Source organism: Danio aesculapii, chromosome 9, assembly GCF_903798145.1.
Source record: "Danio aesculapii chromosome 9, fDanAes4.1, whole genome shotgun sequence".
In the NCBI taxonomy this organism is placed as follows: Eukaryota; Metazoa; Chordata; class Actinopteri; order Cypriniformes; family Danionidae; genus Danio; species Danio aesculapii.
In genome coordinates this window covers 43,854,775-43,881,307 of record NC_079443.1, presented here as the reverse complement: position 1 = coordinate 43,881,307, position 26,533 = coordinate 43,854,775, and the positions used below count along the sequence as shown (strand labels likewise).

Genomic DNA, 26,533 nt, shown 5'->3' with positions numbered 1-26,533 from the left:
ATGAATGAAGTCCCATGTTGTCTGTTACTTAGGGTGAGTTGGCTTCGCATATGGCTGGAGGATTTGCTGACAAAATGGGACCCCAGGCCTTAATGCCGGGTGTTCGGGTAAGTAGAGATTCTGTAATTAAAAACAATATAAAAAAACAACACAAATTAAACTATTTGATGAATCTGAACTCTTGTTCAATCAATTTGTGTAATTGTACATAGTTCTATGCCATTTTCAAATATAAATAGTGCAAGTAGTATGTTTTAGGCCTGTCAGTTTCAATTTGTGTTGCAGCCAAATAGATATATGAACAAATACTTTTGATAATAATTAATTTGTGATTTGCACATACAGTTGAACTCTTTCCATCTTCAGTAGTATTGCCCTTGTATGTTTCTTTTCCCACTGTAAAACAATGGCCAAGTTCAGTGTTGACCTCTTGTGGACAAACTAAGTAGTGCAGAAACAGTATAAAGTAAAAGGCAGGCTGTTGGTATTGTCCCACATACTTCCACACACACACACACACACACACACACACACACGCACACACACACACACACACACACACACACACACACACACACACACACACACACAGACACACACAGACACAGACACAGACACACACACACACACACACACACACACACACACACACACACACACACACACACACACACACACACACACACACACACACACACAACTATATTTACATCATCCACACATGTATTGTTTTTTAAAGACTTGTTAGTAATGGGGAAAAATAAGTGGCTCATGCATGTTGACAAATAATGTGTAACTTCAATATACTTAGACAAACGGTGCGAGATATGTTTTCAGTGGTTTTAAAAACCGCTTTACTTCAGATACTATTCATCATAAAACAAAAACGTACAGTTACCACTCATTAACCATGGTTAAACTACGTTTATTCTGAAAGAAAAACAGTAACAAAGCTATTTTTTAACAGGGTGAAGCAGGAACAAGGGGACCACCTGGGCCAAATGGAGCATCAGTAAGTGTTTATTATATAAGAAGTCTTTGTTACACATACTCTGCTTCATCAGAAAGAACAAAAAAAAAAATGCTTACAGCAGCATATTTGAAGTTCATACAACTTTCTTTAGGGGCCGGCTGGACCACAAGGACCTCCTGGTGATGTAGGAGATCCAGGGCAAATGGTGAGAGAACATCATTAAGTGTCTACTGTCTCTGAACACTTCATATTTTACAGGCCGAAGTCTGCCACACACTTTATTTCAAAGCAAACATCAGCCAGGATGAACTCAAAAACTGCTGGTTGTTAGAGGCAATTTTCATGGCTCATTTATTAAGGCAAACCACAACTCTGGCTGCTCACATCTTCAAAGAAAATAAATGGCTCTAGTGGTTTTATACATATACTTACAATACTTTTCCCATCGTTCACTGGTGTCAGTTGCCTGGTTATGAACTAGAACTTGAAACTTTAGTTAGAAAATAAAGCTGTTTGTAAAACATAATAATACAATGTGTGACGTATAGAAAGCTTACACATTATGAGATACAGAAGTCAGCTGGGGTCATTCACAGCAGATTGTAACTAAAGCTACTTACTAAATAATTTCTGTTGTTTAGAAATTAACAGCACTGTTAGGGTAAGGATGAGTTTTGTCATGAAATTGACTAAAAACTGAAATACCCCCATCAATGCTGCTGTTTTAATAATTTCACATATCACTTTTCATAATTGATTCAGGTGATAATGCACTGTTATTGTTACTAAAAGAGTGTACTGTTTTGTACTGTATAGGGTGGCTCTGGGCAGAGGGGACCAGAGGGTCCTTCGGGAAAGCCTGGTGAAGATGTGAGTACATCATGAACATACACACAACAATGTGGAAAATTTACATGGGCTCTCTAATATGATAGTTTTCTGTTGTCATAGGGAGAAGCAGGTACTCCAGGAAGTGCAGGAGAAATGGGATTTCCTGGATCTCCGGTAATAACCGACATTCTTCAACAGCAGCTTTTATCACTAGATGGTGTTGGTTGAATTTGCATTAATGGCTTACTAACATCTGTGCTTAGGGAGGAAGAGGATTCCCAGGGACACCGGGCCCCCCAGGCTTAAAGGGCCACAGAGTGAGTAAATTATTTCATTTTTCAGCTTAATTTAAGATTTACATCACATGGGGGCGACACAGTGGCTCAGTGGTTACCACTGTCGCCTCAGAGTAAGAAGGTTGCTGGTTCGAGTCCCAGCTTGGCCTGGTGGTATTTCTGTGTGGAGTTTGCATGTTCTCCCTGTGTTGGTTTCCCCCACAGTCCAAAGACATGGGTATAGGTGAATTGAATAAACTAAATTAAACGTAGTGTATATGTGTAAATATTTGTGTGCATGAGTGTTTCCTAGTTCTGGGTTGCAGCTGGAAGGGCAACCACTATGTAAAACAAATGATGGATAATTTGGCGGTTCATTCATCAGGCAACCACTGATGAATAAAGGGACTAAGCTGAAGAGAAATTAATGAATAAAGTCTGACATGCATATGGTTCAAAATTCTGATTTACTAAAGAGGGAAAATTACCATGAAAGTGCAATCCCATAAAAGCACAGAAGAGAGTGGAAAGTTCTGAAATGTATACATTTAATAACGCAGAAGCAGCAGATCTTCTGTATAATGACCAATGCAATCTAAGAAGAATAAATTCAACAACAAACAATTGAGTATTATCATAGGTAATCCACTAACATCACAGCTACAACATGGTTCAACCACGCTGATCTTGTCTGTTAAATAATGTGCACGTACTACACTCAAAATCTGACTTTTGTTGCTTGTCCAAACTATGTATTTAAAATTAGTTGAAACAACACAATTCTTAAGTTTTTTTTATTGTTGTTTTTAACTTAATTTTTTTATGTTCAGTCCACTTAAATTTGTAAAAATGATTAAGTTAACTTAATCGATTTGAGTTAAGACAACATTTAGGAATTGTCTGGAACCCAGCATTTTTTACAGTGTAGTAAGCGGGATACCACAAACTTTAATAAATCACTTTGCATCATGTTGATGTATTTAAGTGCTCTTCTTTATAAATTTTGTACCATATATTCTCATATATTTTGAGAAAGTCCTGAAAATGCATATTAAATAAATAAGGCCAAAAATAAGTGTCTCCTACACTAAATCTTGACAGTAGTTTTTTTTCTTAATGCCAAAAAGTGGGTAGTCTTTAAGTGAAACTGGCATTATTTTGAAAATAATTTGTGTGTGTGTGTGTTAATTGAACTTAAGCTTTGTGGTTTAGAAAAGTCAAAAGAAAGTATGGTAACACTTTTGTTTAAGTGTAAAAGATTTATAAGCAGCAAATTAGAATTTTGAGTTAAAATTCATAATGGTTTGATGATAGTGACAATTGTATCTTAATTAATAAGTGTTATCTTAATAAGTGTGACTGAAAGTATTATTGCTAATAAAAAAGTTTACTTAATAAAAAGCTGATGTATTACATTAGAACAGAAATGTTTGAAGCTTGCTGTTTATTTATTTGAATTTTTTAATCTTCATTTGAGAATGAGAAGCTGACTCTCGATCTGAATCTTTTCATGGACTTCTTAGTTGACTTTTACATTTTCAAAGATTTCACACACAAAAATTACAATTGTCATGACTGACAAAATAATTACTTATTTAAATAAAAAATCTAAAATCTCATATACACCTTATTTATTATTACTATTTACTACAAAGTTGCTTTGTTGAAAAGACTTTTTAAATAAATAATATGTACCCTGTAAAACATGATTATTTACTTTACTTAGAAATGTAAGAATGTAGCCTTAAAAGCAACAAGTTGACTTCACTTACAAAGTGTGTAAACTCTTTGTATCTTAGAACTGTTAAATTGACTTAACCAAGTCAACTAATCACTTTGAAAGCAACAAGTTTACTCATGTTTTTAAAGTAAAGTCATCTAATTGGTTTTTACAGTGTTGAATATACAAAGAATGTTACCAGTGTAAAACTGTATTTCTTTACTTTTAGCTTTAAAGGTGGAGTCTTAATCTATCAAAGTAACAATCTTATTATGTTTTTTTCACATTTCAGGGTCACCAAGGACCAGATGGTCTTAAAGGAGAACGTGGAGCTGTGGGATCCAAGGTTCAGCTTTTTCTCATTTTAAATACACTTCTTTTTTAATTTGCCTCCCAATAAAACCTCATAACAATTGATATTAATAAATAAATGAGCAGAATTAGAGTACTCCATTTTTGTCAATTTATATAATCTCACACTTATTAAAATGTGATTGTATTGTAACCATTTCATATTTTTTAAACACATTTCAATCATATGTTATTTTGTTATGATTTTAGGGTGAATCTGGGGGATCTGGTCCAATGGGTGCTCCTGGTCCTATGGTGAGTATACTACAACACAATAAAAATTAAACTTCCCTTGCCCTTCTCTTCTTAAACTATTAGAATTATCAATATGAATACAGTAAATAATAGATGACACACTCCATTCCCTGCTACAAATATGTTTAGCCTTATTCTGATGAAATTAAAATGGTCTATTGCTTAATACAGGGTCCCAGGGGAATGCCAGGAGAAAGAGGACGCCCAGGCCCAGGTGGCGCAGCGGTGAGGGATGGAAAAAAAGCATTTGAAAAAATTAATTGTTGTAAATAGAGCTGTGTTTGTTTATTTTTTAAATGTAATTCTTAATAATATTCTGTTTTTCACATATATATGTCAGGGTACACGCGGTGGTCAAGGAAATGTGGGAAAACCAGGCCCGATGGTAAGACATTTTAAATTAGCAGAAATGTGTGAGCAACTGCTAATTCCAGGATGCTAATATTAGTTTCATTATTTAAGGGTCCTATGGGAATTAATGGCGCCCCAGGTTATCCTGGATCTCCAGGCATGAAGGTGGGTAATGCGAAAAAAAATCTATACATCTACATAGATATTTTAATCTATTGTAATAGGTCAGCTGAACTTCAGCATCACCTTAAATTGTAATTAAATCTAGCATTAAAAGATGCACAATTGCTTTTCAGGGTCAACCAGGACCTACAGGTGTGAGGGGACCAGAGGGACCACAGGGACAAAGAGGAGAAACAGGACATCAAGGCAGATCTGGACCAACAGGACAACAAGTATACATTTTGGTTCTCGTTTTATACAAGTGAAAGATTGAAAACTTCAGTCATTAATTATTTATTAACTTATCTATCAATTTATCATTTTTTTCCAGGGGCCTATGGGCACTGATGGTGGTCCAGGTTCCAAAGGCCCAGTGGTATGTTAAAAAGAAGGAAAAAAAAAAATCACATCACCCAATTTAAAATATATAATCTAGATAAAATTGACTTTGGATATTGTCTATAACAACATCATTTTATCCAGGGAGTTCCTGGTCCACAGGGTGCCGTTGGTCTACTTGGGCCAACTGGCCCACCAGGTCCTCAGGGAAGCACTGGACAACCTGGGATCAAAGGTCAATTGGTAAGGCTTTCTACATTCCCACTGTGGCATATGCATTTATATTTGTGATATAAAATATGTATCTGGAAACTCAAAATGAGATAATAGTTAAAACATACTAAATCATCCTTGTTTGTGTGTTGTGTTTAGGGAGATTTAGGTGTTGCTGGATTTAAAGGAGAGGCTGGTCCTAAAGGAGAACCTGTAGGTTATTATTTCTAACAAATAAAAAAGCTATGAGGTTTTTTTAACATGAGAAAAACACACATTGCCTTTGTGGCTTTTAGGGTCCACCAGGATCACAGGGAATACTTGGACCTCAGGGTGAGGAGGGAAAACGTGGGTCCAGAGGAGATCCTGGTTCTATTGGCCCACTCGGACCTGTTGGTGAGAGAGTGAGTCTAGTTTTACATTTTGATGCCTTTGCAACTGCAAAATGACACGTATAAAATAGTGAAAATGACATCAATTTTCAATGTGGTCTTTATTCTCTAATATAGGGGGCACCTGGAAACCGAGGCTTTCCTGGTCAAGATGGCTTACAGGGTCCAAAGGTAATGAGAGAGTTAAATTAGATACAACTTATTAACTTGCTGAATATGATTACCTGAATACTGAAATTATTTTGTTTCTCATCAAAGGGTGCACAAGGAGATCGTGGAACTTCAGGAACCTCTGGCCCTAAAGGTTCTACTGGAGATCCAGGAAGAACAGGTGAACCAGGTCTACCAGGGGCAAGAGTAAGTTAAATTTACCATGCAAATGTGCTATTTTTAGTTTTAAATATAGCTCTAGTTATGTTTTTGCATCCTTTGTTTCACAGGGTTTGACAGGTACGCCTGGAGTTCAGGGTGCTGAAGGAAAGCCAGGACCACTGGTACATTTATCTGATGTTTTACATTTGTAATAAATATCCACACACATAACAGGAAAATTAATAAATGTTACTTTTCACATTCAACAGGGTGCTCCAGGTGAGGATGGACGTCCAGGGCCTGCAGGGTCGACTGGAACAAGAGGCCCTGTCGGAACTATGGGACCAATAGGACCCAAGGGTTTTAGCGTGAGTGGATATTTTAAGTTTAGAATCATTTCAAAATGTATTGCACATAAAAAAACTAAAAAACTTTACATTTTAACAATAATCTAGGGTGATCCAGGAAAAGCAGGTGAGCAGGGATCTGCTGGAGTTCCTGGGCAAAGGGTGAGCAACAGCTATTGAGGTGACAAAAGTATTGACTTACATTACTCATATTACCAAGGCAAAATGTCTCAGAAAAGCTTAGTAATCAATTGTTGTATAAATAGTACAGCATCTTTAAAGTGTATTATCTTGGTTTTTAAGGTCAAGCTCAACTAACTTAAAATCTAAATATTGTTCCTCATAAAAACAAACTCTACCCTTTAACTTTGACTTTTTATAGGGTCCACCTGGGAAAGATGGAGAAGTAGGCCCAGCTGGTCCACCAGGTCCACATGTAAGGGTCCTAGTCCTACTTATACATTTGTGTGTGTGTGTGTGTGTGTGTGTGTGTGTTGTGAAGCTATTGCAAATACAATTAGAAAAGGAAATTAAGAGTACACTCTATGTTTTCATTTCTTGATTTTCAGGGTACAGCAGGTGATAGAGGTGAACAGGGACCTCCTGGAATGCACGGTTTCCAGGTGTGTAGTTAGTGTCTAGAGAAAGTATTTTCTTTCTTGTTATTGGATCTTATATAATGTGAATCTCCTTACCTGTTTTTTAGGGGTTGCCTGGACCCGCAGGTGCTCCTGGGGAGGGAGGAAAACCTGGTGATCAGGTGTGCAGTTAATTGACTAACTTTAATTAAAGGATGAACTCCTAGGAAAATAGATTGAGAAACAGCATAAAACAATGCTAATCAGGAACATCTTTCTCTCTTTGAAGGGTATCCCTGGTGAGGGTGGTCCAGTTGGCCAAATTGGACCAAGGGTGAGATATCATTTTACCTCTGTGAAAACATCATTGTGGTCATTGTCTATCGGTTATGGTAAACTGATTAATTTAACAGGGTGAACGTGGAATCCCCGGAGAGAGAGGAGAGTTGGGACCTGCTGGTCTGCCTGGAGCCAAAGGTATCCCAGGAGCACCTGGTCCTGATGGCCCAAAGGTAGAAATAAATTATATAAGGTCAAATTTGCTAATGATGCTTTAAAATGCTAATTGCTCATTATTCTAAACTTTTTAAAGGGCAGCCCTGGACCTACTGGTACATTAGGTAATCAAGGCCCTCCTGGTCTGCAGGGAATGCCAGGTGAAAGAGGGATCTCTGGCCCACCTGGTCCAAAAGGAGAAAGAGTGAGTTGTTATGAAATTAGATTTACAGTATGTATATTGACAATTCTATATATATTTTAATTAACCTCTTCCCACATATTTAGGGAGCTATTGGGGAGAAAGGATCAGAGGGTACTCCAGGAAGCGATGGTGCAAGGGTAATAATCAAAAGTATTTTCGGAATTTTAAAAAATCTTGATTGGTTCACAAATGGTCATTCTGATATGTGCTTAATGAATTAACTAAATTATAAATAGATAATTTTGGTAAATGATCTTCAGAAAATTGTTTTTAAGCAGAATAATGCTTAATATATTTCTCTCTGTGATTTAGATTTGAAAGAGTCATTTCAAGACTGATTAAAGTTGAAAGAAAGCAAAAACATCAATTTCAAGCTTTAAAAAAAGCAACACAAGACATGTTAGTGAATGAACAGAGAAGGAACTTTAAAAGACTTGTTAATACATGCCTGAACACAGATGCAAACACACAAAATGATTCTTTGTATGTTGCTCATGGTTGATATGCATGAATGGATCACTTTTGTGCTGATGTTTGTCTCCATGATGTAGGGTTTGACTGGTCCAATTGGCCCTGCAGGACCCCATGGCCCAAGTGGTGAAAAGGTACAGTGTTACATCATTCTCAATATTTTTTGCAAAACTGTTTTCTTTTAAAGACCACATAATTCAAATGTATTCATGTTTCATGATTATTTACATAGCATTTTCACAATTTAGATTGTGTCAAAGCAGCTTAACATAGTTCTAGTACAGTCCAGATTTCAGAGTTGAAGTTCAATGTAGTGTTTCAACAGGGAGAACCAGGCCCTAAGGGACCACCTGGTCCTCAAGGATCAAGAGCAATGCCAGTAAGTTTACATTTGCTAACAAAGAAGGAAAAAATATTTTAGTTAATCAAATATTTTATTTTAATACCAAATATCTGTGCTATAAAAAAGGGATCCCGTGGTGAACCTGGGCCAATAGGTGCTGTGGGCTTTGTGGGACCTCCTGTAAGTAGAATTTTGGAAATAGTACAGATACCCATGCTTTTAAGTTATTATGTACGATACATGTATAACAACTTCTCAGATTATTAAATTATTTATCAACCTGCCACACTTTCAAAACCACAGGGTCTTGATGGTCAGCCTGGTCCAAAGGGACCACCTGGAGAGCCTGGACAAAAGGGTGATGCTGGATCTCCTGGCCCTCAAGGGTTGGCTGGCCCTCCTGGGCCACAGGTGATAAAATGCTTCCATAATATATCAAATGATGCCACATAGATACTGAATTATCTTAATTAGTATACTGAATTACAAATTAGTAATATCCTTCTAATATCTGTAACTACAGGGTAAACTTGGTGTTGCTGGACCAAAGGGTGGTAGAGGAACACAGGGGGCACCAGTAAGTGGTAAAATGTATAACAAGACTAATGCCTTTTGAATGACATGTAAATTAACATACCCCATTGTTTAGGGTCCAACCGGGTTTCCTGGATCTGCTGGAAGGGTTGGCCCACCTGGTCCAACAGTAAGTTGCACTGACACAATAACAAATTAGATTATATATCAAAACATTTTTCATACCCTTAAAAATGTGTTTTTTAGGGTCCTATTGGTGAACCGGGTCCTCTTGGTCTTCCTGGAAAAGAGGGTCCACCTGGACTTCGAGGAGACCATGGACCTCCAGGACGCCAGGGAGAAAGAGGCCCACCTGGGCCTGCTGGAGGCCCTGGAGACAAAGGAGATTCTGGAGAAGATGGACCACCAGTAAGAGTGCATCAGATATTTTTCAGCTGAACTAATAAGTGTAAAAACAAACAAAAAATTATCTTTGTTATTTCCATTAGGGACCTGACGGTCCACCAGGTCCTGCAGGAACAACAGGGCAAAGAGGAATTGTAGGCCTTCCTGGTCAAAGAGGAGAGCGTGGAATGGCAGGACTCCCTGGACCTGCAGTTAGTATTCATTAAAATAATTTAAAATTATGAAAAAAAAGTTCTCAAACAGATAGTTGTTGTATGCTGAAATACAAGATTACTGATAGGGCAGCACGGTGACACAGTGGTTAACATTGTCGCCTCACAGCAAGAAGGTCACTGGTTTGAGTCCCGGCTCAGACAGTTGCTGTTTCTGTGTGGAGTTTGCCTGTTCTCCCCATGTTGGCATGGGTTTCCTTCTGGTGCTCTAGTTTCCCCCACAGTCCAAACACAGTCCAGTACACTTTATTTGCCTGCTAATCTTCTTTATCTCTGTTTTCTCATAAAGGGTCCTCCAGGAAAACAGGGTACATCAGGAGCCCCTGGAGACAAAGGACCTCCTGGCCCTGTTGGAGTGCCGGGTGCTAATGGACCTCGGGGAGATCCTGGACCTGATGTAAAAAAATCTTAATATAATTGTTAATAAATTTTAACTGTTACTTTGCACAATAAATAAATATTACATAGTTGAATGCATAAAAAACATTTCAATTACTAGGGACCTGCTGGATCTGATGGCCCACCAGGAAAGGAAGGTGTCATAGGAGCCCAGGTGAGGTCAAAAAACACTAAAGGACCAATGTCTACATCTTCATTTCAGTCTGTTTGTGCCAATCTCACAGAGCTGTTTAAAATTTAAAGGGTGATCGAGGAGATCCAGGCCCAGAGGGTGTGCTTGGAACTGTAGGACAGCCTGGGCCCCCTGGTCCTGTTGGTGCAACTGGGGGGGTTGGAAAGAGAGGAGAGCCTGTGCGTCTCATATTTTCTTTAAATTAATAATATAATGAATTAAACACATAATGGAATGCCATGTCTAAAGGATTTTGACTTACATTTTCTTGATGTTGTTCTACAGGGTTCAAAAGGACCCTCTGGCCCTCCAGGTCCTGCTGGAAAACGAGGACTTACAGTAAGAAACTAGCAAAACAACACAATTTAACATAATTAGAATGGCTTTATTGACCAAATAATTGCAGACAAAAAAAACAGAACTACTCCCTCATTTTAAAATTTCTATTTAAGGGACCACAAGGACCAAGGGGAGATAAGGGAGATGTTGGTGACCATGGGGAAAGAGGACAGAAGGGTCATAGAGGATTTGCAGGCTTACAAGGTCTTCCTGGATCACCTGTAAGTTTTTAAAGAGATTAAAAAAACTCAAACAGAAACTTTTTTTGTAAAGCACACAGTCTAAATATTGTAATATATAACATTAACCAATATAAGCAGATCAGATGAATCATCATCTATCATCTTCTATACTTGCTTTATTTTTAGGGCACAACTGGAGAACAAGGGGCTCCAGGCATTGTTGGTCCAAGTGGACAAAGAGTATGTCTCCAGCTTGTTTAGTATGAGTGATTTACAACTAGTCTTAAAGTGACTGACAGCATTTAAATAAATTGTCTCACAGGGACCTCCTGGACCTATTGGGCCACCAGGAAAGGAAGGGTACATTGGGCAACCTGGACCAATGGGACCTCCTGGTTCAAGAGGATCTAGTGGGGATATTGGACCAGAGGCAAGTTACCTGTTTCCAAATAGCTTAAATAACATTAAAACTTTGCCTACTCATTTTTTTTGTTCTCATGCTTAGGGACCACCTGGAGAGCCAGGTCCACCTGGCCCTCCTGGCCCGGCTGGACCACCCACTGCAGCTGTGGATGATCTTTTTGGTGAACCACAAGATTTTGACAGTGGTCCTTCTCCCCCTGATGATAATCAAGATGAGGCTCTTCCCGTGAGCAACTCTACAAGTGTGTTCCAGGCTGATCCTGGAGTTCAGGCTACTTTAAAGGCACTGAGTAGCCAGATTGATAACATGCGTAGCCCTGATGGGAGCAGAAAACATCCTGCCAGAACTTGTGAAGACTTGAAACAGTGCTACCCTCAAAAAAAGAGTGGTAAGTTAACTTTAGAGTATTGCATAGGCATGTAAATCACAACTGTGGCTAGTACGGCTGGTCACTGGCATGGCTCAATAATGCTTGGTATGGTTAATATTTTGTTTTGTTTTTCCCCAAATGTGTATAGTTAGTACTTTACCTAGTACTTTTATTACCATCTTGAAGTTTCAAGTGAACTGTATTTATAGCAAAAAATTATGTCTAAACACTAGATCACTGATTGACTGGAAAAAAATCTTAAACAAAAGCTTCTTAGCAAAATGAGCTGATGCTACTATTTTAAATAAGTATCAAAACTTTTCAACAATATTCTACAACAATTAAGAAAATATTAACAGCTAAAAAATCCTTAAATGTTTCAATAGTATCTGGATGCAGCCTTTATGATGCAAGCTGAGATTGCATCACTCAGCGACGCAATGTCATACACAATGCACTCAATGGAGCGAGTGACGTCACTGTGAGGGGTAGGGTTAGGTGTGGGGTTAGGTGAGCCCATTAAGAAGCATTGGATGTAGCACAGACTGCACTGCACCAGGTCTGCATCCAGACCCCTCTCAAATGTTTCATCTCTACATCTCAGGTGAATACTGGGTAGATCCAAACCAAGGCAGCGCAGAGGACGCCATTAAAGTCCATTGCAACATGGACACTGGAGAAACATGCATCTCTGCAATCCCATCCAGCATCCCCCGGAAGTCATGGTGGAGCTCCCCAGGAAATAAACCTGTGTGGTTTGGAGCTAATATAAATGGAGGAACATATGTAAGCATGCTCAACCACTCTAATATAAATTTATTTATTTATTTATTTTAGTTAATGAATGCTATAACACTTGAGATAGCGTGGAAAATGTAGCATAGCACTGTATGTGAAGAAGTAATACACTGTAAAAAATTAACTAATTAGTTGCGAATTTGTTGACTTCATGTGGGTAAACCCGTTGTATTAAAACCAAATAAAAAAAAAGTAAATAAACTCTGTGCATAAAGTAAACTGAACAGTTCTAAGTTACAAGCTATGGCTTTTTTAAGCAAAGTCAACTTTTCGATTTTAAGTCAAAAGGTTTACTCATTTTATAGTGTACAGTGTAGTCATATCAACATAGAACTGTACGAGTCTGATTTGTATTTCTTTGTATGTCTTTGTGAAGTTCTCTTATGGGAACAAAGACCAGCCAGCCAACACAGTCACAGTTCAGATGACTTTCATCCGTCTGCTCTCAAAAGAGGCATCACAGACTATCACTTACCACTGCAAGAACACTGTGGGCTATAAGGATGAATCAACTGGAAACCTCAAGAAAGCAGTCATCCTCAAAGCTTCAAATGATCTAGAGCTCAAAGCTGAGGGAAATAACCGCTTTAGATACACCGTCCTTGAGGACAGTTGTTCTGTGAGTATACTGCAATACATCATTTGTATAAAGCCATTACCCAGTGAGCTGTTTTACTCTTTAAAGTCTACTACAGTATTTAAAACAGCAGAACTCTAAATGGATAATTGTGAGTGAGGCTTGCCTTTAGAATAACAAATGAACACTGTTTTATTATGTTGCATAAAAATACACAGCACATACGTTCATAATTTAAAAACTTGCATAATAATTTGGCATCTTATAGTTCTAGCGCTTACCTTCTAGAGGAGCCATTCTATCAAGAGTGTCTACTCAACATTTTTTCAATTAAAATTAAATGACACTTTTTAAACCAATGATTAGATTTGTTCATATTTGATCCAACATTAAGTTATGACAACAAGGCATTTTTTTAGAAAGTAAACAAAGTATTATGCTTTGAAGAAATAGTTCTTCCAGAAATGAAAATTCTGTCATCATTTATTTTCTAAACACAAAAGAAGATGGACTAAATAATGTTGGAAATATGTATGTATCCATCATAGTGTAAGAATGGGTTTTGAACTACAACGGTTTGAACTAGAGATATGTGTGGGACTGGAATTTTAATCCCGCTCTCGCCAGGTTTTATACCGTACCCGACTGCTCCCGCGGTATATATTTCCTCTGGGAAATGTAACAAGCTAAGCTAAGATCTACTTGACAAAAGTAGCTTAGCTACATCCAAGCTATTTATGCAACTTTCATTTTTAAATTGAAGCAACTTAATCCAAGTAAATCATATCTGAGTGATCAATAAAACTGTCAATGAAACATATGAGGCAGAATTGTTCAGTTCAATTATTTACTGCAAATGATATGCTGTACTAAACATAAACAAATTATAGTATTGAATAGCAAAAACAAAAAAATCCAATAAAATCAGGTGTTACGGATTAAATATACTATAAAAATACTATAGTCATTTATAGTAAATGGAAATATTTAGGAATGAGCATTATATTGTATATATTTACAACTCTTCATTAATAAATTACACTACATAATGTAGTATCATCAGTAACTATCATGAACTAATAGTAATTACCAATGCATACTTCAGCCTTTGCTAGAGTAAACTATATATAGACCTCCTCTCCCTCAGTCATCTGTCTGTCAAGCAAATTTCTTGTGTTAGCCTTGGTTGGCGACGTCACCGACCAGAGCGAGAGGTGGCAGTAACCACCTCTCGTTTGTGTAAGTTTGTTGTTGACCTCCGGTAAACAGGTAGAAGAAGAAATCGTCATTCTCACTATCATATGGATTTACTTTCATCGGCTAGACACCGGCCACACAGCTCAGTGAATGTCAGTGACCAGACCAGAGAGTAGGCCTCAAAGAGAGCCTGACGGCAGTAGAGTCAGAGAAGATAGACTCCAGAGCAGGAGAGGAGCAGAGCAGGAAAAGAGACCAGAGCAAAGTTTACCATCTATTTTGTATCTTCCTTGACCATGTGACCAAAGCCCAAATACTGAGATATACAAACTGTCCAGTCAACATGTGACCACATCGTAAAACCGCCCAAAGTCCTCACACATATAAACCAGACCCCGATCTTATTATTATCTGCCTTTGGAATCTGAATGGACCTTCTTGGTGAAAAAGACATGTTTTGCCATATAAACAAATGCATATGATAAGTTACATTCTTACAGTAGCATTTGATTTTCCTTCTATAGATGAAAATGGTCACAGGTTTCCAACATTCTTCAAAACATCTTATTATTTAAAAAATAAATTAATTAAAACTGGTGTGTAATAAGTCAAAGACATAAGATTTTCCATTTCTGGGTGTTCTATTTCTTTAAAAGCTCACTAGTTTTTAGAACAAAGCCATAGGACAAAAACAAGTTACAACCTATAGTTAAATCAGGACAGTTTAAAAAATCTCGATATTTACATTTCAGAATTACAAGTAATCTCACGTTTAAATGTGTCTGTTCTTCTTTTCACAGCAAGCAAATGGGAACTGGGGCAAGACAGTGTTTGAATACAGGACCCAGAAAACAGCAAGACTACCTATTGTGGATATTGCACCAGTGGACATTGGAGGTTCAGACCAGGAGTTTGGAATTGATATTGGGGCTGTGTGCTTCTTGTAAATCAAGAAGTGGAGACGCATTGAAGAGATTCCTGGGACTCTCGTGAGTGACTGCTGAAAAGATCAGCCTTGTACATACAGAGCATTGGACTTTTCTGGCCCCTGTAGCAAGATATTTATTGTGCCTGCCAAGTGATTTCTGAAATCAACCACTCCACAAGGTTTTTCCAGATTGAGCCCTTGAAATAAATTCAATTAACTGAATTTTACACTACAAGACTATCCATCAACTGCTGTTTTAAATTGAGATGGCAATTGCTAATAACACCGTAATGATCGTACACACTGTACCAACGCTAGTTGCAATTAAAAGGATCTGAATTTGCCTCTTTTCATGACAGTATTTTTGTTTTTGTATTATTATTTTTACACAAAAATGGTGCTATAGAGGAAGTTTACGTTAAAATGAGTATTTCTGACTCCCAAATCTGTACTCTTGTACATTCACCTTGTAGTTAATTACAACATGAGTTTACAATTAAAGATGAAATTTTACAGAACAGTGCAAGCTACCTCGTTTCTATAAACTAGCAAAAACTGACAGCAGACTTGCTGTATGGGAATTGTGAAATGAGCTGTACAACTCGTTGCATTTCTTTCAGCAAAAGGTTCAAAGCAGGGTAAGGAAATGAAAATAAAAATCAGTTGAATGCATCTGAGACTCTAATTTGTATTAGGTGCATGATTATTGCTCGTTTCCATAATGAAAATCAAGTATTCCCTCAAGCGATTGGTTTTATAGTTTTATATAAGGCTTTTGTAAAGGTAAAAGGCACAATATAGTAAACGCTGGTGTAGTTAAATAACTTGGATCCAGTTTGAGAATTTGTGATGTCATATTTTCTGAAGCATGCAGGTATTCCTATAATTCTGGCACTTTTTTTCTTCTGTTATTATTTTATCCTACTTTAGACACCTTTTAAGTCATTTTGTTTGGCTTTGAAGCTACTCTCATGTATTTTTTTTTATTTTCTTGCAAATTAAACATATGATCAGTACCATTTTAATGAATGAAATCAAAACCTTTTCTCTTATTAAATTGCTTGTTTTCTCCATCACCTTTAAAGCATGGAAATATATTTTAATGAATAAAATGTAAGATATTGCTTTGCTTCATTATATCCTCTATAAGTTGATTTGTTTCACTTTTGTTAAAACTTGAATGTTTTATATTTGTATTATATTTATTTTTGCTTAAATACTTTGAAATGGCAGGGATAATACAATTTGATAACATTTTGTACTTTCTGTATGTTCAATATTAAGTAAAGTTGTAAAACATATGACTAGAAAATGTCTAGGATTGCAATGACTGCTTTAAATTAGCATTTTTTATGAGGGAGAATTAAATATGGCAAATCCTCATTTACAACTCCTGTTTGAATGTCATATTGTTATTCATTGTTCCCCAGATAGGCTTTCCACAATAACAGAACTGACTCAAATATGACACATCTCAGTGTAGCACTATGAATGGAAAACACTTTTGTTGAACATTCAAAGTATGACAAAAAGCAGCTTACCTGAGCAGCAATGTGAGCACCATGTGGTACTTTTCAGGAAGACACACTTATGAACAGCACAGACAATTACACAATTTAGACAAATTATATTTAAAGGGCACCTATTTTATCTCTTTTACAAGATGTAAGATAAGACTTTGGTGTCTCCAGAATGTGTCAGTAAAGTTTCAGCTCAAAATACCCATCAGATTATGTATTATATAATCTAGAATCTGCCTGTTTTGTGTTTGAAGACAATGTAGCTGTTTTTGTAGCCTGTGGCTTTAAATCCAAATGAGCTGCTTCTCCCCACCCACTGTTCTCACATGCGTGTCTGCTTCTCATGCCTTACATCAGATAAACAGCAGTCAGTGATAGGGCCCTATCATATACTCGAATGGAGGAGGCTCATTCTTTATCCTCACACTGCATATGCTGTTTAACTGTTTTGTCGCTAGTTAAGCGTTCAGTTTTTCCACTAACAAAGTCCACCATGTAAATGCACTATGGTGTGACGCAACTGACTCTTAAAAGGTAATGGGAGATGAGACTTGTAACATATGTTTTAATACTAGTTCCTTTGCAAAAATGTTCTGTGGATATGCGTATACATGTTATTATGAAGACATGGCATCTGTCAATCAAATTGGTGGGCAGGGTAAACCGCACTTCTACATCATGAAGCAGTGGGCCTCAAAATCACTGGGATTTAGATCTTATTTGAAGAAATATAAAAAATAAAAAATAAAAAAAAAGACTGGATGGGTTTAGATCACTCCAATATGACAGTGGACACACTACAGACAGTTCTGTTCAAACAGCTTACAAAAGATGATTTTCAACATACAGTTGAAGTCAGAATTATTAGCCCCCCTGTCTATTTTTTTTTCCCTAATTTCTGCTTAACGGAGAGATTTTTTTTCCAACACATTTCTAAACATAATAGTTTTAATAGCTAATTTTGTAATAACTGATTTATTTTCTCTTTGCCATGATGACAGTAAATAATATTTTACTAGATATTTTTCAAGACACTTCTATACAGCTTAAAGTGACATTTAAAGGCTTAACAAGGTTAACTAGGCAGGTTAGGGTGATTAGGCAAGTTATTGTATAACGATGGTTCTGTAGTCTATCTGAAAAAAATCTAGCTTAAAAGGGCTAATAATTTTGACCTTAAAATGGTGTTGAAAAAATTAAAAACTGCTTTTATTCTAGCCGAAATAATACAAATAAGACTTTCTCCAGAAGAAAAAATATTATCAGACATACTGTGAAAATTTCCTTGCTCTGTTAAACATCATTTGGGAAATATTTAAAATAGAAAAAAAAAATCAAAGGGGGTTAATAATTCTGACTTCAACTGTAGGTGCCCTTTAAATTTGAAAATAAAATAAATAAAAAAGTTTTTATAGCGTAGAAAACAACATTTAAGCTTTTTTACTAAGCGACTGCATAGAAAACAAAATGGCATTCTAGTACATCATGATTATTTTACTGTAATTCTGCCATATTTTTACATTGTATATAAAATAAATGGTCTTCCTTTTGAAATAAATTACTTTTGAAGTGAAGATTTGTAGGGGGAAAAGATAGAGGGTCTCATTTAAAGCAGATAAAGTTAAAAAAAGACACAAAGCTGCACAGAGTATGTACTGTTTTCTTTTAATGACTACAACAGCAAAGGCTAAAATAATGCTTACAAACAGAATTAACAATAATACATGAACAGAGCTCTTCCAAAGTGCTTCCTTGTGCAAGAGTATACTAAAATATATAATATAAAATCAAACTGCATTACAAGTACGTGTTAATGTGGAAATAGTCCAGTTCTGCCATTTATGACACCGCTGTTGAGTTAAAAAATACTGTTTTAAATGGATCTATTGCTACAAATAAAAACAATACCATAATTTTACATGTGATCTGATACAAAAGGAGTGTGATTATGACGTACGATAGGTGTTAAAATAAAGTTACAAAGCAATGTACAGGAAACTCTCCCTTTTCTGAGTTATAATAACTGCGATATGCCAAAGAGTTTGTAATGTGTAACACAAGCTTAAAGATTCTGAGATTAATAACCGTTATGAAAACAAACACAGACTGTGCAACTGGACATACTTTCTACATCCTTCATTGTCTGTACAAGCAAGGGCAGTTAAAACTACAGGTACATTACTAGTTCAGTTTTTTGTTTTAGTTCTTACAAAAATAGTCATCTACTGTTGCGGATTTCTCAATATACTTTTTGTAAACCAAATTTAAAATGCAAGTACATAAAAAAACATAAGATAAGACATCTTGACTGTAAACCCGAGTTTGGCACTTTAATACAAATGGTTTAACATGAAAGTGACAAAACTTTCTTCTTGGCATCAGCAGCGACCTTCTAGTGGATCCAGGGAGAAAACAGTGCCCTCTACTGTTAGTCCCATTTTGAACCCCTCCTGAAAAAGACAGAAAGGGACATTATTTAGCATTACCTTCACTAACTAACTGATTAGTCATACAGTGAAATACATGCACGTTGATTTGAATTATACACTTTCACTAACATGCTACTCACATTTATACTATTCTGATTAATAAGAACAAGGCTATTCAAACAATGTAAAATGACACCATTCTCTGGGTGTACATATCTTTGAGATTTACATGGATATTTCACACAAAAATGAAAACTCAGCCTAATGTTTTTCGAACCCTGTGTGATTTTCTTTGTAGTCCACGAAACACAAAATGAGACATTCAGAAAAATGCTAACGTTGCTTTTTTTTTTGCAACACAATGAAAGTGAATGGTGACCAGAGGCCATCAACCTTCAGAAAAGGCACAACATAAGATATGTGCATAACATTTGTGAGACAACATATTCCATTATTCAAAATAACCAGCATGATCAGAAAAGTGGATCATTTATTTGATCTCATTCTTATGAAAATGTAAGATTTTTTTTAAAGTAGGCATGCCCCCAAACCCTACCCCTAAATCTACCTCTCACACTGTGTGCACACCGAAAGCGGCGAGAGCGTCAAAGTAGCCGGAAGTCATTCATTTTTAATGAGAGCCGGTGGCGAGGAGCAGCGCGGCGCGTCTTCACCGGTGTGGGTGTCGAGGAGAGTTGAAACCAAAGCTACGTCTCAAATGGCACACTATACACTCATTCACTATGTACTTACACACTCAACAGCATAGTATATAAATGTAGTGTCATCCCAAATGGAACACTAATGGTTTTTTACTAAGCAGAAAATTCAAACCATTTTCCCTGCTGACGTTTGCCAAATCAGTGAAATAAATGACCAAACTTTCAAATAATACCTGCCATGAGTATAACTGCATTCACCATCTGGAGGAGCTATTATCAATCTCGTAGGAGAATTTTGCTTTCACCATCCAAAATAAATAAAGTTATCCAACATGTGCGCCCGGTAGCTCCGCCCCCTCCGCTACCTGAGCAAACCTGCGGTCGTTGAGTGCATGAAGTGTCCAACAGTCCACACTTTTACCGGCTGAATGAGTGCATCATCCGGGTAATTAAAGTGCACTTATTATTTTTAGAGTTTTCAGTGTGAACGCACTACTTACACTATTTTTATTACAAAATGAAGTAGAATAGTGCATAAGTATGCAATTTGGGACGCAGCTCACGTGAACTTTATGATAATGAGCTATGACGCAGTTCGGTGGCAAGCAATCAGAATGAAGAAGTCCACTGCTTGAGAGGAGTCCAGAGAACACAGTCACTGTGAACTTTGGTTCTGACCACAGTTGTTCCCAAGGGTTTGATTATTGCGGTCGCCAGATTTCCAATTATTTGCAATGTTTTCTTACAGGAACGTGCATTAAATAAGTTACTGGCAAGTTACTGATGTGCATTAATGTTATATATATTTTTCTTTAAAAAAGCGGGACTCTCATGCGACAGTAAAAACAGTATTGCTGCTTCAGGATATTTCAGACATATGGACATATTGAATAATTAAATGGAGCAAAGCCACACCACATGCAACTTGATCTTCCATTGTTAAATGAATTTGATAAAAAGTGCACAACATTTTCACGCTACAAAGCATGTTTTATACAAGAAAGTAACTGATATGCTGCAACGGCCCCTTTAATACGAGATCAATGTAACGGATTTTGAACCTCTCGCCACCGGAGCTGAAGGCAGACAGTGTTGTCGTCAGGGCGGCCAGAGCGACCTTTGACACTCTCGCCGCCTTCGACATGAACGCACAGTTAAAGTTCGCTCTGGCCAGCCCGGCGACAATGCTTTCTGCCTAACTGTGCGTACACACCAAAAGTGGTGAGAGCGTCCAAGGTCGCCCTGGCGACAACGCTGTCTGCCTTCAGCGTCAAAACCCACTACATTGATCTCGTATTTAAAGGGGCCATTGCAGCATATCAGTTACAATCCTGTATAAAACATGCTTTCTAGCGTGAAAATGTTGCGCACTTTTTGCATGTGGCTTAATAATAGTCCTACACGACTATTACCGTCATGTAGGGCTTTTTGTGTGACAGGATAGTCCATACTGCCATACATGTTCCCGAATAAAAGTGAAAGTGCCAAACTGCAGTTAAAGCCAACAAATTAAAAATGAAACATGCAAAATTATATGAAACTCCAGAGGAAATGTGGATATCATAGTGACGCAATGGCGTTTATCGAATTATGTGCTATAACATGTAAAATGGGATCATGAAAGGAACATTCAAAAAGCAACTCATGTAAACTCCTTATCTTATTATGATCTTAATTAGATTATGGCAAATAATTTGATTACTGATGTCCATGTAAACGTAGTCATCGACTGTGTTCCTTGGAATCCTCTCAAGTGGTGGTCTTCTAAATTCTGATTGCTAGCTGCCAGACTGCATCATAGCTAGGGCCGGACGGAATCTGCGGACATTTTTTGCTATTTTTGCGAAGAATTTTGCTAAAAATCTGCGGATTTCTGCTGAATTATTTTGGCAGTCTCATAACTAAAACCTTAATATGTGAAATAAAAAATAATATCTTTTTAACTTTTATTTAATGTTTAAAATGGAAATCCAATTAGATCCACTTTATTTGGTAAACAAAGCAAGTCTCTCATATAATATCTCAACTAAAAGACAGAAAATTACTTTACAAACTGCATTGTACATAAATCAGATGAACATTTTCATATTAGTCAATAATATTACTGTAATTAATTTAAAAACTGAGTAAATATAGATTTACACACATTTACACAAGTAAATAAACAGAATCAATGATGGGTTAAAAATCTGCAGAATTCTGTGCGCAGATTCCGTGTGGGCCTAATCATAGCTCATTACTATAAAGTTGACTTGATTTCAACTCTCCTCGCCACCCACACTGGTAAAGAGGCGCCACACCGCTCCTCATTGTTTATTGCTGCCGACTCCCATTGAAAATGAGTGACTTCAGGTTACATTGACGCTCTCGCTGCTTTCGATGTGAACGCACAGTAACAACTCACGAAGCGACAAGCAATGTGGCTGTTTACACCAAATGCGACGCAACATATGATCGAAACATTTAAATACAAGCCATTGCACTCCCAACCAAATGGTAAAGGCTTTTAATCTTATTAATGCATATTAAACCTTTTTACTCCATAGGCTACTGACTGATTTATGTTGTTGGTTTGCGCTAAATGACACTTCTGACTTTCATTTTCAAACCTTCTGCTAGTTATTTCATTTTCAAGATCTGTAGTAAACCGTAAAGATGCTGCTTTCAGTAGTATGGCAATAAATATCATGTGAAATGGTATTTAAACTCACTTTGGTAGCATTTACACTGAACACAGCATGTATTCTGATACTAAGGTGGTCCTCGTCACAGTTGTTTAAACATTTTAACGTCACGGAAACAGAAAGGATTTCTTTATACTTAAATTTCATCCATTGCTATCGCAGATGTCATGTGTTGTTAGGACACGGTGTCATTGGGGGATAAGCAAATTACACTAAAATGTATGGATAATATTATATGTGGATTGTACAAATGAATACAAATTATTCACTACATCAAAAAGTTTGAATTGCCATGAGATATATTTATAAAATAGCTATCAATATATTTATATTTATGTGTTATAATCAATAACAACACATTCAACAGTTTTCCCCTCAACTCTTTTAGGGAACACATTGAATAGATCTATTTGAAGTTACTGGGAATTATTACAAGATTTTTAAACTTTATTGTATTGTATAATTGTATATAATTTGTACTCACTAACTTTGAATATTTTTGCAATAATGTCAATAAAGTTGCCATATCTGATTTTTCACCTGATAAAGGGTTAATCAATAATAAATAATATATATTTATATTTTTGTTCTTTAATAATTGCATACAATTTATGGAATCTGGTCAGCATTTATTTTCATGAAATGGAAATGACCATTAAAGGGCTATATGTAAAATTTAATAGCCAATTGTTAACAGTGGCTTGGTAAGATCTGAAAATATTAAAAGGATTAAGTGCTCTGTTTCAATCTTACTTGATTAAAAGTACAAAAGTATTTCTTTATGTACTAAAGTTTTAAAAGTAAACAGTACTGGCTGATGAATCAGAATGGCTTCAACATACAGAGATTAAAATGTTACCTCATTATAATGATCATTATATGATTGATTAGTCAAGTACACAATAAGTAAGATGATGCAAACATTTAATACGTATAGATCTGTCATATACTCTTTGAAATTGAAATAAAACAAAATATGCCATAAAGTACAGTGTGCTGACAAATATATAAAACAATAATAATAATAATAATAATAATAATAATAATAATAATAATAATAATAATAATAATAATGTAAATATTTTTTAATATATAAATAATAAATCAAACCTTACATATAGCCCATTTAAGAAAGGGTGAAAATGAGGAGGACAAATCTAATTAATTTTTTTGGGATGAACCTTCCCTTTAAAACTGCTAAGCATGCCAGATTTGATTTAACCTATATTCCATCTGGAAAAAATAATTAAATTGTCTTAAAATACAAACCATCTTTGCCGCTGCAAGCAGAAAGAGAGCAAAAAGACGGAAAATTGAGGTTGTTAGTTGAGCAAAACTGGCAAATGATATAAATGTTTCATGTACAGTAACTGCTCTGTTTGCAAGATTTTCTGCATGTGAGCGTGATCAAAGCATACTTTACAAAAAGCAAACTTAGCACTTCTCTTGAAACTTTTCATCCACATTTAGCACTCCCAAGACAAATCCAAAATAAACATCAAGCAAAATAAAAATCATCATATGGGTGTCCGTTCTGAACTGAGAGAGTCCTCACAGCTGCAGCAGTGCGTACCGTCAGCTCCATTAGCTGCTCATTCACACCAGTCCATTTGCTAATAATTCACAGACATGCAGTCACCTGCATCTCGTCCAGCTTAGACTGGATGTCTGGAGGAAAGTCAGCCGCCCCGCAGGTGAAAGGGTCAAACGGCTCTGCACCGAACAGGTCTCTCCCTGAAGAACAAAAGGGAGGTTTTTGTTTTCCTTCATTTTACAGACCACTGATTCGAAGTTCCCTAATACATGAAAGAGAAACGACTGCCTATGCAACTGAACGAGGCAACATTTCTCAAATGCTGGCAAAGAAAAAGAAAGAGAACTCACTAATCTCTGTAGGTCTTGCCGGGGGTGGAGGGGCCGAGCCATTACTTGCTGGTAATGGAACCATTGGAGTCATTGGAGAAAACGGAACCATGTCAAATATGTCTGTGGGGGTTTTTGAAGACATGCTGTTTCCCTGCAAATGTGAATAAAGCATGAAGTACATCAGCATTTAGAAGATTAAAACATCCAAAAATATATTCATGATTCTATTTATATATATTTATATTATATATAAAATAACGTTAGAATCCCATATAATATTATTAATCAAAAGATTAAAGTCAATGACATCACAATGGAACCTATTCACAAAAAAAAACATGCATGGATACTTAACTGTATGTTATTTATATTTTCTGGTGCATACAAGGGTTATTATAGTTTACTTAAAAAAACTAAAACCTTTATTTTAAAACCTTAACATTTTTATCTCATTTAACTTGCTGTAATACCATAACTACAATTGAACCACAAACACATGCGAATAGTAAAATAACAAAAACAAAATGCAAAAAAAAAAAAAAAAACCCTAAAACAAAATTCCTACACACACACCCGTGTACACAAATATATATATACTCACCGGCCACTTTATTAGGTACACCTTACTAGCTGGACCATCTTTAGTCTTTAGAATTTTGTGGCATAGATTCAACTGGAAATAATCCAGAGATTTTGGTCTTTTTATACACATATACACTTATTTAACAACCCACTTTACATGCCAATTTGCACATAACAGCTGCACATATAACGTTGTATATAGTAATATATCTGTACATACACTTGTTAATTTGTATATTTGCATTCACTATTTACTTCTAATTTTAAAATATATTTATTATCAGTTTTTTTCCTGTCTCTGTAATCCTGTTGCACTGTAGAAGCTCTGCCACGAAAACAAATTCCTCGTATGTGTGAACATACCTGGCAATAAAGCTCTTTCTGATTCTGATGCTTTCATGCTGTTCAAATTCGAACCCCACCATCCAAATGTCGCAGCAGAAATAGAGACCCGTTTTTCCAATCTTCTATTGTTCAATTTTGGTGAGCCGCTGCAAAAAATTATAGCCTCAGTTTCCTGTTCTTAGCTTACAGAAGTGGCACCCGGTGTGACCTTCTGCTGCTGTAGCCCATCCGCCTCATGTGTTGTGTGTTCAGAGATGCTTTTCTGCATACCTCAATTGTAATGAGTGGTTAGTTGAGTTACTGTTGCCTTTCTATCAGCTCAAACCAGTCTGGCCATTCTCCTCTGACCTCTGGCATCAACAAGGCATTTGCATCCACAGAACTGCCGCTCACTGAATATTTTCTTTTTTCTGACCATTCTCTGAAATCCCTAGAGATGGTTGTGCGTGAAAATGCCAGTAGATTCCTTTCTTCCCCATTCTGATGCTCATTTTGAACTGCAGCAGATCGTTTTGACCATGTCTACATGCCTAAATGCATTTAGTTGCTGCCATGTGATTGGCTGATTAGAAATTTGCGTTAACGAGCAGTTTAATAGGTGTACCTAATAAAGTGGCCGGTATTTATATATATCAAACAAATTAACAATGGTACAATCTGATACTAAACTAGAACTGGTGAAAATTTTAATGTGTAATTTTTGTAATAAATAAATTTTTATTATCATTTTTACATGAGTTATAACAAATATAAAATACAGAATAGAATACATAAATAGTCAGATTCAGTCCATTTTCAATTGATAATATAATTTTGTATTCGTTGTTAAATAGAATGGCTCATTATATGCCAAATTAGTAAAATGTCAAAAACTCATCAAGGCTAGTCCACACTGTCATAAGTCAATACCAACATTGTGAAAACACTGATCTAACAACCACTGGAATCTAGCACTGGTGTTTGTTGAGGCTGTGTGAACAAGCCTTTAAAATCTGAAGGCAGAACGTGTACCCTTAGCAAAAACCCACTGTAGCCTCAAACAGAAACAGAGTAAACAGAAAGTGCTTAACAGAATGGCGAGGTACATTGGCTCCGCTGGGAGTCTTGGACAGAGCTGGTTTAGAAGGTGGAGGAGTCAGAAGACCAGCAGAGAGGTTAGAGTCAGGTGAGCTCATTGGCGTTAGTGTAACAGAAGAGATTTCGAGACAAGAGAACGAGGTCACGTTGTGACACCAGAAGAGAGATGAGGGTCTCTGAAGCATATAGGCCTCATTAGAAGAGTTAATGTGAAGAAG

The 26,533-nt window shown here is 36.5% G+C and overlaps 2 protein-coding genes across 10 annotated transcripts in view; one reads left to right on the top strand and one right to left on the bottom strand.

Annotated features, from left to right (window-relative positions):
* col5a2a (collagen, type V, alpha 2a) overlaps positions 1-16,540 on the top strand; it is a 42,667-nt gene extending 26,127 nt beyond the window's left edge. Inside the window, exons 8-54 of the mRNA XM_056465791.1 lie at positions 33-107; positions 968-1,012; positions 1,125-1,178; positions 1,790-1,843; positions 1,925-1,978; positions 2,068-2,121; positions 4,092-4,145; positions 4,361-4,405; positions 4,577-4,630; positions 4,746-4,790; positions 4,868-4,921; positions 5,053-5,151; positions 5,250-5,294; positions 5,402-5,500; positions 5,630-5,683; positions 5,767-5,874; positions 5,980-6,033; positions 6,121-6,219; positions 6,303-6,356; positions 6,444-6,542; positions 6,630-6,683; positions 6,904-6,957; positions 7,091-7,144; positions 7,228-7,281; positions 7,389-7,433; positions 7,513-7,611; positions 7,692-7,799; positions 7,883-7,936; positions 8,351-8,404; positions 8,596-8,649; positions 8,740-8,793; positions 8,917-9,024; positions 9,137-9,190; positions 9,263-9,316; positions 9,394-9,555; positions 9,636-9,743; positions 10,054-10,161; positions 10,264-10,317; positions 10,407-10,514; positions 10,621-10,674; positions 10,788-10,895; positions 11,043-11,096; positions 11,179-11,286; positions 11,362-11,668; positions 12,255-12,436; positions 12,825-13,067; positions 15,023-16,540. Coding sequence (XP_056321766.1) covers positions 33-107; positions 968-1,012; positions 1,125-1,178; positions 1,790-1,843; positions 1,925-1,978; positions 2,068-2,121; positions 4,092-4,145; positions 4,361-4,405; positions 4,577-4,630; positions 4,746-4,790; positions 4,868-4,921; positions 5,053-5,151; positions 5,250-5,294; positions 5,402-5,500; positions 5,630-5,683; positions 5,767-5,874; positions 5,980-6,033; positions 6,121-6,219; positions 6,303-6,356; positions 6,444-6,542; positions 6,630-6,683; positions 6,904-6,957; positions 7,091-7,144; positions 7,228-7,281; positions 7,389-7,433; positions 7,513-7,611; positions 7,692-7,799; positions 7,883-7,936; positions 8,351-8,404; positions 8,596-8,649; positions 8,740-8,793; positions 8,917-9,024; positions 9,137-9,190; positions 9,263-9,316; positions 9,394-9,555; positions 9,636-9,743; positions 10,054-10,161; positions 10,264-10,317; positions 10,407-10,514; positions 10,621-10,674; positions 10,788-10,895; positions 11,043-11,096; positions 11,179-11,286; positions 11,362-11,668; positions 12,255-12,436; positions 12,825-13,067; positions 15,023-15,169 — 3,942 coding nt within the window. The 3' untranslated portion in view covers positions 15,170-16,540. The remainder of the gene's footprint in view (positions 1-32; positions 108-967; positions 1,013-1,124; positions 1,179-1,789; positions 1,844-1,924; positions 1,979-2,067; positions 2,122-4,091; positions 4,146-4,360; positions 4,406-4,576; positions 4,631-4,745; positions 4,791-4,867; positions 4,922-5,052; positions 5,152-5,249; positions 5,295-5,401; positions 5,501-5,629; positions 5,684-5,766; positions 5,875-5,979; positions 6,034-6,120; positions 6,220-6,302; positions 6,357-6,443; positions 6,543-6,629; positions 6,684-6,903; positions 6,958-7,090; positions 7,145-7,227; positions 7,282-7,388; positions 7,434-7,512; positions 7,612-7,691; positions 7,800-7,882; positions 7,937-8,350; positions 8,405-8,595; positions 8,650-8,739; positions 8,794-8,916; positions 9,025-9,136; positions 9,191-9,262; positions 9,317-9,393; positions 9,556-9,635; positions 9,744-10,053; positions 10,162-10,263; positions 10,318-10,406; positions 10,515-10,620; positions 10,675-10,787; positions 10,896-11,042; positions 11,097-11,178; positions 11,287-11,361; positions 11,669-12,254; positions 12,437-12,824; positions 13,068-15,022) is intronic.
* A 1,776-nt stretch (positions 16,541-18,316) lies between these two features.
* Positions 18,317-26,533, bottom strand: part of gulp1a (GULP PTB domain containing engulfment adaptor 1a) — a 109,998-nt gene continuing 101,781 nt past the window's right edge. For 7 of the 9 annotated variants that reach the window (XM_056465809.1, XM_056465812.1, XM_056465811.1 and 4 more), the window contains 3 exons: positions 24,330-24,462; positions 24,085-24,179; positions 18,317-19,120 (listed from right to left, as the gene is read on the bottom strand). In XM_056465809.1, the coding sequence (XP_056321784.1) occupies positions 19,049-19,120; positions 24,085-24,179; positions 24,330-24,462 (300 nt within the window). In that variant the 3' untranslated portion in view covers positions 18,317-19,048. Of the gene's footprint in view, positions 19,121-24,018; positions 24,180-24,329; positions 24,463-26,308 lie in introns of all 9 variants that reach the window. The other 2 variants (XM_056465817.1, XM_056465816.1) reach the window with 2 other exon arrangements.